The sequence below is a fragment of the Gadus macrocephalus genome, chromosome 7 (genome assembly GCF_031168955.1).
Source record: "Gadus macrocephalus chromosome 7, ASM3116895v1".
Taxonomy (NCBI): domain Eukaryota; kingdom Metazoa; phylum Chordata; class Actinopteri; order Gadiformes; family Gadidae; genus Gadus; species Gadus macrocephalus.
This window is the reverse complement of record NC_082388.1, coordinates 7,036,176-7,048,901: the sequence shown is the minus strand read 5'-3', so window position 1 is coordinate 7,048,901 and position 12,726 is coordinate 7,036,176. Positions and strand designations below refer to the sequence as shown.

At 46.1% G+C, this 12,726-nt stretch overlaps 1 protein-coding gene across 1 annotated transcript in view; it reads left to right on the top strand.

The window, feature by feature from the left end:
* Positions 1-12,726, top strand: part of ptgfrnb (prostaglandin F2 receptor inhibitor b) — a 59,803-nt gene that overhangs the window by 7,461 nt on the left and 39,616 nt on the right. The window contains 3 exon segments of the mRNA XM_060055440.1: positions 2,435-2,547; positions 2,853-3,111; positions 11,844-12,266. Of these exon segments, the coding sequence (XP_059911423.1) occupies positions 2,435-2,547; positions 2,853-3,111; positions 11,844-12,266 (795 nt within the window).

Below are 12,726 nucleotides of genomic sequence, written 5' to 3'. Positions count from 1 at the left end.
ATTTGTGCTTGAACTCAACAACCTCCGACCTAGCGGCTTTAAGCTAAGCTATTTTAAGCTAAAATAACCTAAGCTAATGGTTTACGGGTCCTGGTGTTGACATCGAAGTGTGTTGGCTCTAGCCACGGCTCAGCCCACAACTTTGCTTTGACTTGATATTAAGCGTCTGCGTGGTGATTATCGGATTGAGGTGATGATGATGTTTATTGTACTGGTTCTACCGGTTCCAAAACTTTCCCATAGAAGCCGGGCTGAAGCAGCGAGACTAGGGTTCCCTTGTTGTGTTGATTCATGTGCGCCCAAAGCAACCCCCCCATACTTTACATTCCAGGAGCCATTATCATGTCATCGCAATGTTGTGTTGTGTTTGTGTGCTGTGAGAAGATACAAGGTGAAGGTCTCGCTGATGCGGTGGGTCTCCTTATCTAATCTTTTGAAAGTGAAGGTTGCTAGTTCGATCCCTGTCTCCTCCTAGCCAGAGTGTCGAGGTGTCTCTGAGTGAGACGCCTCACCCTGACTGCTCAACACCAGTTGGCTGTCGGCTTAAGTGGCTGACCCCGCTGTAGGCGTGTAAATGGGTGAATATTGGGCATTAATTGTAAAGTGCTTTGAGTGGCCACTGGTTAGAAAAGCGCTGAATTAATGCAGTTAATTGATCCTTCAGCCGCCATAGCGCCTGCTGGAACCAGGTTTATAGTTACAGACTTTGCTACAGTTTCCTCTTGTACTTCATTGGGTTCAGAGCAAAACAACTGCCTTTGACTTCACACATTTTTGAAGTTGGTCGATTGAATGGTTGCCAGGGAGAACTGAAGGGACATGCACAGACTCCTCTGGCTACATTATGTAATGGTAGATTATCCAGCACCTGAGTAGTGACTGAGTGGACCGCTGGCAATGAGCGGTGGCTTGAGGTGGCCCGGTGTCATGACATCCCCCAGAAGCCCCGCCCCCCGCTGCTGAACAGAGTGTAGCCTGTCACTTGTTAGTTTAGGTCCGGTTTATTGACGGTGAATGTGTACCAAATGTAAAATGGTCGACACTTCCTCTCCCGATAATAAACCAAATGACTCTAAACCCGAGGGGGAAGTAGATCCGATGAACACTACTGATAAGCGAGCGAAATGCATTCATACACTCAGACATTCCTTACTGTTATCGGTCGATTTGCCTTGCATACGTTGCCTGTGTCAAGAAGTGAGAGAGAGGGGGCGGGACTTTCAGTTACCTGTGTTAAGCGGTGAGAGAGGGGGTGGGACTTTGAGTTACCTGTGTTTAACAGCAGCGAGAAAGAGGGGGGGGTCTTTGAGTTCCATGTTTTGGAACTGAAACAGCGAGAGAGAGGGGGGGGGGGGGGGGGGGGGTGTTAGATAGAGGCCTATGTTAGAGAGATTTCAAGAGATTTCAAATCCTTCCTCAAAAAGACCAATGTATTTATTCTCTTTCGTCTGTGTTCTCCTCGTCATGTTGTTTATTCTTCCCTATCTGGAAGACGGCTCACAGGAAGTAAGACTGTATATGGATACGTTATAAAACACATTACCTTCTCTCAGGCCCCGCCCTGCCATACCTTGGGGGGTGGAGGGGTCGAATGTTATTTACTACAATAAATAATATTTATTGTAGTTTATGTGTTTTACTTCCGACTACTTTCTTTGTTGTAAACGGGGAACGGGTTAACCAAGCGATTGTAAGTGCTTGGCACTTGGTTCTATGAACAGCCTTACTGCACCGACAGCGATATGTTGTAGTTACTTTCTTCTGACAAATATACTTATTGTAAGTCGCTTTGGGAAAAAGCGTCAGCTAAACGTCCAAAATTAAAAATAAATGTAAATGTAAACATTTGCTTTTAGCGCAGCCATATATTGAGATAATGATGATCAAGGCTCATAACAGATAGCGCTAATTAGAGCGCAATGAATGTAGTTTTCCACTCTGGATGAAGTTAGCGGACTGTGGGTTAGGAAATGTAAATAGTGACCATGGTGACTGAAACAAACATACCTGGTTGTGATGGTTAAAAAAGTGATTTACTTGCATGCTAGTGCTGACAAAAATGTGTAAACTTTAGAATTGTGTGTTGGTGGGGAGTGTGGGTGCTTTTGTGTGTGTATGTATGTGTGTGTGTTTGAGTGTTTACTATAGAGTTGTATCGTGTGTGTGTGTGTGTGTGTGTGTGTGTGTGTGTGTGTGTGTGTGTGTGTGTGTGTGTGTGTGTGTGTGTGTGTGTGTGTGTGTGTGTGTGTGTGTGTGTTGTATAACTGTGTGTGTGTACCGGATGTATAAACTGTGTTTTTGAGTGGGTTTACTCATTGAGTTGTATCAACTATGTGTCAGTGTGGACTATAGAGATGTGTGTTGGGAATACTTTGAGATATAAATAGTCTGTACTATTGAGATGTATAAACTGTGTGTGTGTGTGTGTGTGTAGGTGTGTGTTCGGCCCGGAAGGTGTCCGTCCCCAGCGGTCCTCTGATTCGGGTGGAGGGCCAGCCCGTCGCCATCAGGTGCAACGTCAGCGAGTATGAGGGACCCAGAGAGCAGGTGGGGACACACACACACACACACACACACACACACACACACACACACACACACACACACACACACACACACACACACACACACACACACACACACACACACACACACACACACACACACACACACACACACACACACACACACACACACACACACACACACACACACACACACACACACACACACACAGAGAGAGAGAGAGATGACATCTACGACCCTTCCTCCCCCCCTTCCTACACTCTTCCACCTCACTATGTCTTCCCATCTCCCTCCCTCCTCCCCCCCTCACCCCTCTCCCCCTACAGGACTTTGAGTGGAAGATGAAACGCGTCGCCGGCCGGGCGTCCATCAACGTGGTCTCCACCTTCGACCCACGGTACACCGACCCTGCCCTGAGCGCGCGCGTTGCCGCGGGCGACGTGGCCGTGGCGCGGCTGGGCGACAGCGAGGTGGAGCTCCGCATCGGGGAGGCCCGCCCCGCCGATGGCGGGGTCTACTCCTGCCACACCCCCAGCACGGACTCTGTGATCCGGGGCAGCTACCTGGCCGACGTGGAGCTCACCGGTGAGAAGCGACCGCAGGGCTAATGGGGGTTAATTGGGCAGGCGGGGGGAGGGGGGGACGGGGACGTAGCGCAATTTTTTTTTATTGTTTTTTTGCGCTACGTCTCGGAGCTACCAAGTTGGGCGTTAGCGAGGTTTTAGCGAGTTGTGTCGCGTCGATGTACGATGTGTTGAGTCCCGCTGCTTTGAGGTTTAGTTTGTGGAGTACGATGTTTTTACCAAAGAAAACTTTTCACGAGTGAATGTGGTTTTAGTCGGACAGGTAGGATGCTATTCTGCGACGTTGGCAGAACTCTACATTGTAAGGTGGAATTGTATGTTTTTTGCGGAATTCTGTGATGCACGGAGCACTCTACGTTGTTAGCAGAATTATTGTACGGTAGAATCCTACGTTGTTAGCAGAATTCTATGATGCAAGAAGAACTCTACATTGTTCACAGAATAGACGTTGTAAGGCCTCCATTCTGCTGACTCTAGCATTGTCCTTCATTCTTAATCTTCATAGTCAATCCCGGAGATGCCGGCTGCAACCGGCCAAAGACACATATGGACACTGACCGATGATAGGCTGGCCAACCCCATTCTCCAGCTATTGGCTCAGACTATTACCCTTTGCTGCTATTGGCTCAGACTCAAACCCTTTCCTGCTATTGGCTCAGACTCAAACCCTTCCCTGCTATTGGGTCAGACTAAGACCCTTTCCTGCCATTGGCTAAGATTAGTACACTTTCCTGTTATTGGCTCAGACGATTAACCTTTCCTGCTATTGGCTTAGATTAGTTCACTTTCCTTCTATTGGCTAAGATGAATACCCTGTCCTGCTATTGGCTGTGATTAGTACACTTTCCTGCTATTGGCTTCGATTAGTACACTTTCCTTCTATTGGCTTAGATTATTACACTTTCCTGCTATTGGCTCAGACAGATACCCTTTAGTGCTATTAGGTAAGATGTATACACTTTTCACGTTCCTTCATGAAAGTCAAATAAAGGTTCAACATGGAAACCATCCCAACCTTTCTCCATTGTTCCACATTCAGCTGTTCTGAACCAGCGTTGTTCAACACTCGCAAAGAGTCCTTTCACAAGTGTAAATCACCCCCATATCGTCAAATATGCACAGGTCCCCTGGACGGACACACACACACACACACACACACACACACACACACACACACACACACACACACACACACACACACACACACACACACACACACACACACACACACACACACACACACACACACACACACACACACACACACACACACACACACACACACACACACACACACACACACACACACCGGTTTACCAGTCCCCAGTGTGGGGAAACGGCAGATGGAGCGAGAGAGAGACAGAGGGAGAGCTTTTTGCCCTCAGGGTACCAGTCGGCATACAGTCTCATTCCAGGGAGACGCTAACCATTCAGAGTGTTTAGCAGACACTTTTATCCAGAGCAACTTACAGTTGGTACATTTTTGTTTAGAAAGAGAAACAACAATATATCGCTGACGGTACAGTAAGGATGTTCATAGAAACAAGTGCCAAGTACTAACCATCACTAGGTTAACCCATTTCCCGTAAACAACAAAGCTAACTAGGATAAGATGCTACACGATGCAAGGTACTATTTTTAATTGCTAAGGCGTACAAACATACAATAAATGCGTACATTAAGTGCCATGACGTACAACATGCAATAAGTGTGTACATTAAGTGCCAAGACGTACAATAAGTGTGTACATTAAGTGCCAGGACGTACAAACATACAATAGGTGCATAAGGGGTGGGAGAGGGAGGCTATGCAGAGTCCAGATGAACTCTGGACAGGTGAGTCTTGAGACAGACACACACACACACACACACACACATGGGCGTACGTGAGGGAGGGCAATGCAAGGGGGTAGTATGATATGTGATACCCGGCCACCACTCAGGTCTGAGGACTCGTTGAAAACATAAGTCTTTCTACTCAAAGGAAGAACGCCCTCAGGAAACGGTAAAAGAATGAACGGCTGCGAGCCTGCGAACCACTAAAATACGATCCCACCTCCTAATTAGTCGTGGAGGGTTGAATTGGCTCAGCGAAAGGGTAAATATAGCCTCAGAGAAAGGGAAGGCAGGTCGTGAATGGAGGCGGGGGCTAGGCTATTTAAACGTTTTACCTTCAATGAGAGTGCTAGCTTGGTAAGGAACATCAGCTACCCAACGTTAATATAAGTCTTTGGCTGGACTGTGATTATAGGCTATAAATTCAATGAGAGTGTAGCTAGGTTAGCCACCTCAGCTACCTAACAATGCTAATTTGAGGCTCTGGCTAATCTAACATTTGCTAGGTTAGCTATTTTAGCTACCCAACGTTAATAAGAGACTTCGGCTAGACTGTGTTTATACCCTACAACTTCAATGACAATGGTAGTTAGGTTAGCTACATCAGCTACCCAACAATGCTAATTTGAGACTGTGGTTAATCTAACATTTGCTAAATTAGCTATATTAGCTACCCACTGGAAGGCTGTTTCTTAACTATGTTTATACTCTGTGTTTGACTTCAATGAAATGGTAGCTAGGTAAGCTTAATCAGCTACCTAAAATGGCTAATTTGAAGCTGGGGCTAAATATATCTGTACATTTATATTTCACTAGAATTGGTTGCTAGTTTAGCTACATGATCTTACCAATGTTCCCTAATGGGAGGCTGTGGCTAAACAACATTAATACGTTTTTACATCAATGATACCGGTAGCTAGGTTGGCTACATTCGCTACCCGACGTTTGCTAATGGTGTTTAATTTGGAAACAAGGCAATAATGTACGTCGTCTTGACGGCGGGATCCGATTGGTTGAAGTTCATCCAATCAGCCAGTTAGTAAGGATGGCCGAAGACAGGCCTCAACAAACCGACTCTATCCAGACTTGATCACTGCAAGGCTGGTAGAGCTGTAGGAGTTAAAGGCTGTTTATGCAAGGCAAGGACGAGGCAGACGCTTCGACACAGTGTTGGACCTGTTTTGGTTCTGCGTCGGGATTCAATGAGCGGACCAATCAAAGCCCTTGCTGCTGCGTCGCCTCGACGCAAGGTTATAATTTTTGGGAGGAGCACGTCAGGCCTTTGCATTGCGTCACCGTGGAACCATAATCAGCCCTTTAGGGTTGTGTCTGTTCAAGGCTAGTAGAGATGGAGGAGTGAGGGTTGTGTGTCAATTGTCTGATCAGGACCAGCATAACATCACACTATACCAGCATGTGCTTTGCCACTTATGTAATCAAGTGTCTGTGTGTGTGTATGCCTGTGTGTGTGTGTGTGTGTGTGTGTGTGTGTTCATACGTGGGCCTGTTTGTGTTGCTACAAACGGCTTTGTTCCACGTTCTCCTTTTTAAATAAAAAAATAAAACCTGAACAAAGCCTGCCTATTTTCCACCATCCTTGATAATTAGCGCGATAGCATCTCTCTCTCTCTCGCCCGTGTGTTACGTAGGCCTGTACCCAGGCCGGCCCCGACTGGCTGGTGGAATGTGTGTGTGTGTGTGTGTGTGTGTGTGCTGTTTGTGCGCCGAGTCGAGGTGTGTACATAAGACATCGCGGCAACGACAGGCCTCGGAGAGACGCGCATGTACACACACGCACCACAAATCCAGTTCTACGGCTCCTGTACTTTCTCTGACACACACAGGCACACACACACACACACAGGCACACGCACACACAGACGCGCACACACACACACACACACACACACACGCACACGTATACAGACGCACATAGACACACAGGCACATAGACACACACACATGTTGACAACAAAAATATAGATAGTTGAATGTAGTCTATGAGTAAGATAGTTATATTGTTAGATGTAATCCTTATGTATGTAATATATTTAGATATAGGCTCTATGTCTGTAAGATTTAAGTGATGCTGGAGATGTGTGTGTGTGAGGGTGGAGGTGTATGTCTATGTGTTAGGGTGGAGGTGTGTGTGTTAGGGTAGAAGTGAGGGTGGAGGTGTGTGTGTATCATTGTGTTAACAGTATCGTTACGCAAGTCAACAGCGGCAGTACCTAGCTAGTACTTGTACTTGCTGTACACGTACCAACAGATTGTTGTTGCGTCTGGGTCTTCCGTCAAGCTAAACCCAGACTTTTAGAACTCCTTCCGCCCAAACACATGGTAATAAAAACCCACCAGGTATCCCCCGAGCAGAAAGGCCGTGTAGAAAGCCAGGAAGAGCTGGCAGCTAACTAGCTCATTAAGCTCCCGTTGGCAGAGCGCGCACGGCTTCTAATGAGCCACGCTAACAATACAGGAAAAAACACACCGCTACCTTTTCCACAGAGGGAACAGGGGTTATTTTTGTATCTTATACTAAAGAAGTACTCCTCCGCGGTCCCAACTGGTGACGAGAAACCAGCTAACAGGAGAACCCTTTAAAACGTGATGGCAGCAGAGTTCGAGATTGGTTAATACCTAGACTTACCCAGAGTTAACCTAAACTCTGCATAGCCTCCCCCCTTATCCCTCCACACCCCTCTTACGCACTTTTTGTATGTTTGTACGTCCTGGCACTTAATGTACACACTAATTGTGTGTCGTACTTAGCTGTAGTACGTAGCAATGTGTAGCATGTTCTCCATGCATGTTGTTGTGTACGGGGAATGGCTTACACCTAGCGATTGTTACTTATTTCCTCTGACCAATGTACTTATTGTAAGTCGCTTTGGATAAAAGCGTCTACTACACACCCTGAATATAATGTAAAATGTAAATGTCTCTCTGTCTGTCTGAAGTGTGTCTGTCCGTCCATGTTTTGGTCAATGACTTAGTGGGTCCTCTGATGGAATGCGACCTTGACTTGATAAACGGCGCTCGGCGGAGGTAACTCGTAGCAACACGTCAAACAGCATGTTTGCCATTTTTTTCTTTCTTTCTTTCTGCTGGCCGTCTGGTTGTGTCCATTGTTATGTCTGTCTTCCTGTCCTGCTGTCTGACTGATGGATTGACTGACTCCCGGTCGGTCTGTTTTGTACTTCTGTCTGTGTCTGAATACCTGTCTGTCGGTCTGTCGGTCTGTCTGTGTCTGAATACCTGTCTGTGTCTGACTCCCTGTCTTTCTGTTTTTGTGCGTATTTCTGTCTGTCGGTATGTCTGTCTGACTACCTGTCTGACTACCTGTCTGACTACCTGTCTGACTACCTGTCTGACTACCTGTCTGACTACCTGTCTGACTACCTGTCTGACTACCTGTCTGACTACCTGTCCGACTACCTGTTTGACTTCCTGTCTATCTGACTAAATGTCTGTCTGTCTTCCTACCTGTCTGACTTTCTGTCTGTCTGACTACATGTCTGTCTGTCTACCTGTCTGACTTTCTGTCTGTCTGACTACATGTCTGTCTGACTACATGTCTATATGTCTGTCTTGGTACCTGTCTGACTTCCCGTCTGTTTTTGTATATCTGTCTGACTCTACCCAATCGGTTCTCCCTGTAGGGAGATTTCTGTAACTCTGATACCACACACACACACACACACACACACACACACACACACACACACACACACACACACACACACACACACACACACACACACACCCCTTTCTTTTATTGTCTTCTTAAACAAGGCCCATTAACGTCATGCAAACAAACAGCCACTCCAACCACTAACCCCCGACACACACACACACACACACACACACACACACACACACACACACACACACACACACACACACACACACACACACACACACACACACACACACACACACACACACACACACACACACACTTAGATCCGTCATCACCTGCAGAACAGGTTAACCAACGCAGAACATGATCGGTGCATAGTCAAGAGTATCGTGTGTCTTTGGAGCGTGGAGGCTAATTGTTGACACAGCTTTTGTGATGCACTGGTGTTCTGCCAGCTGTTATATCTGACGAGCAGACAGCTGTTCCGGAAGCTGTTTCTGACTGTGTACTGTCGGTTGTTTTGTTTACAAGTAAAATAAATAAATTATGTTTAACATTTTTGGGAATTTTTAACTTTTAATTTACAAGTAGAACAGTACCTGCTTATAGTATCACGTATAACCATTAGGTAATGGTGATATGTATTAGGTATTTGTTAGATGTAATAGGTATTGGTAATATCTATTTGGTATATTTTAGAAATTTTAGGTGATGGTGACATGTAAGTATTTGTTTTACCTATTACGTATTGGTTACATGTGTTGGGTATTTGTTTTCTCGTATTAGGTATTGGTAATATCTATTAGGTATTTGTTATACGTTTTAGGTATTTGTTATACGTATTAGGTAATGGTTACATGTATTAGGTATTTGTTATACGTATTAGGTATTGGTATGCATTTTAGGTATTTGTTGTTAGTTTAAAGTAATGGTAATATGTATTAACAATTTGTTGTACCAATTACATAATGGTTACATGTGTTAGGTATTTGAGGTTCGTATTAAGTAATGATAATAAAGGTATTTGTTATACCTATTACGTAATGGTTACATGTGTTAGGTATTTGTTGTTCGTATTAGGTAATAGTTAGCCAGTCCAATAGCAGCTTCTGTTGCTTGGCTGTTTGTCTTTTGTTTCTCAGTGTTTACCTTCCGTCCTCAGACTTCTCCCTCCGTCATCCGTTCCCTGTCCCCCTATTTCTCCTCTTTCAATCCTCCTTCCTCCCCTGCTCTCTCTCCCTCCTCTTTCACCCGTTTCTCTCTGTTCCTCCTCTTTCAATCCACCTCCCTTACCCGCTTTTCTCTCTCGCTCTCGCTCTCTCTCTCGCTCTCTCCCCCCCCCCCCCCCATCTATTATTAGTGTCTCTAAAAGCATGGCAGCCATTCTTGCCAGAGAAACCTTCTCGATCCTCATCTCTCTGGCTCGAAAGAACTAGCAACCTTTCATTTTCTCGTGCTACTTCCTGTGAGGCTTATCAATTTCAGTTGATATAACTAATATTTAAGTTCAGGTTGCTGTTGCTAAGACTCAAGAGATGTGACTTAAGTGTAATCGTGTTAGAAATCCTATCGTCATCTGTTGGCAATTAGTGAGTGAAATGCTCGTGGTTGAATCTCTTCTTTTAAGAGATTCAACTGCTCCTGTGAGAGAGGATTTAGATGTTCTGTCTCTCTCTCTCACAACCCGTCGGTCTGTGTGGGTCTCTTTCTCGGTCTGTTTGTCTGTCTGTCTCTGTCTGTGTCTCTTGCTCTGTCTGTCTGTTTGTCTATCTCTGTCTCTCTTCCTCTCTGTCCCTCGTTATATCCCTGTCTGTCTGTCTCTCTCTCGTTCTCTCTTTCTCTTGTTCTCTGAATTCGATAAAGCTTTATTGACGTGCCATTTACTTGAAACACTGTGTTGCCAAAGCATGGAAATAATGCGTTCATAAACTGTTAGATAACGTAACAAATACGTATATAAACAGAGTGATAACATGCAATAAACACAATTATTGTATGATAAAATTAAACACAATCGATGACCTATGTCATCGATTGTGTTTTGTGTTTCCTTTTTTTCATAAGGGAACATTTATTTCTCTGTGACATGCTGATATAATAAGTATATATATTATGATGATATAAATAAAGTATTGATAAATTCCACTTCCAGCTTTTGCTTTATTTATACTTTCAGGAAGCAGTGATTTTTACGTCTGGTTATTTCTCAAAGAATTTCTCTCAGATCAAAAAATATCTCGGTACAGTTTATGAGGAAGTGGAAGTAAGACTAAGAATTCTTCCCTAAGTCCGATCTAATCATTGGTTTTACGACGACCAGTATTCTTTGACGGCAGTTTGTGGTCATCATGTGTTTCGCTGTTCCTTTTGTCAAGGTCTTGGTTAATTATTGTCAGGTATGGTTCCTCCTCTCTCTTCTTCCTACTCCTGTTTTAAAGTGTTTGAATAGTGACACTGGAGGCTTGTGACCACTATTGGATGGTTTGGAAAGTGTTGAATGGGTTATTTTCCAGTGGGCTTCTCCCACTAGATTCATATCAACGTATGCACTGTGTGGGTACGAGTCTGTTGTGATGCAGAAAGATGGTTCCAGAATATGATGTGTGGTCAAATTTTTTAAGTAACTAAATTGGATATTTACTGGCTTTTGATATAATTTTTTTGTTTTCTAATGCCCAGTTTTACAGTAATTATGGGGTATATTCAAACAGGCTTGTAGACCTTGTTCTAGATCTCTCTCTCTCACCCTCCCCTATTCAATTTAATACAACTTTATTGGCATGCCATTTAAATGAGAAAACGTGTGTTGCCAAAGCATGGAAATAAATACTGCCATAAACTAGTAGATACCGTAACAAGTACATATATATATATACATACATTAAAGGCATTAGATTGTCATAAAATAAACATAAACTCAGTTTATGACACTTGAATTTCCTATTTTTCACAAGGAAATTATTTATTTCACGCAGGCATGCACGCACACACATGCACAACCTCGCACAACCTTGCACACAGGCACGCACAGACATGCATGCATGTATGCCTACATACATGCATGCACACGGTAGCACATAGTGGAACACACACACACATGCTCACAGAGGTAGTGCACACGGACATGCACACACGGACGCACACACAATCTGTGTGACAGATATTTCCTTTTTCAAATGTGTATGTCTGTCTCCCCCCCCCCCCCCCCCCCCCGCCATATATTAACCCATCCACTCGCCCCCCCTCTCTCCCCCCCAGTCATCCCGGACACCCTCGTGGTCTCCCCCACGCCGGTCGCCGCGGTGACCCCCGAGGGCGGCGACATCACCCTCTCCTGCACCGTCACACGCCGGCTCCTGCACCCCACCTTCCTCTCCGTCACCTGGTCGCTGAGGAAGGCCTCCGCCTCATCCTCGGCCCCCCCCGAGCTGGTCCTCTCGCTGGGGCCCCTGGGCGCCGTGACGACGGGGCCCGGCTACGCCCAGCGGTACGCCACGGGGGGGCTGCGGCTGGCCCCGGGCCGCGACGGGCTGTTCAGCCTGGTGCTGAGCAGGGTGACGGCGGCGGGCGACCAGGGCGCGTACGTCTGCACGGGACGGCAGTGGACGTACGAGGAGGGCGTGGCCCGCAGTGTGGTGGAGCGGCACGGCGAGATGGGCCAGGTGACGGTCACGCCCACTGGTGAGTGTGCACGCACGCACGCATGCATTGGCGTTACACACACCCACGCAGGGGGGGCCCGTACACAGGCGTGCGCTCACACAGGTGGCACGGGCGACGCACACACGCAGGAAGCACGGGACACACACACACACACACACACACACACACACACACACACACACACACACACACACACACACACACACACACACACAGAGGTAGCACGGGACACACACACACACACACAGAGGTAGCACGGGACACACACACACACACACACGGGACACACACACACACACACACACACACACACACACAGAGGTAGCACGGGACACACACACACATACACACAGAGGTAGCATGGGACACACAGGCAGGCATAAACATATATTGGCACATTAGCGTTAACACAGGGGTACATACACGTAGGCACGTACACGGGCATGCGCTCACACAGACGCACACATATACACCCACG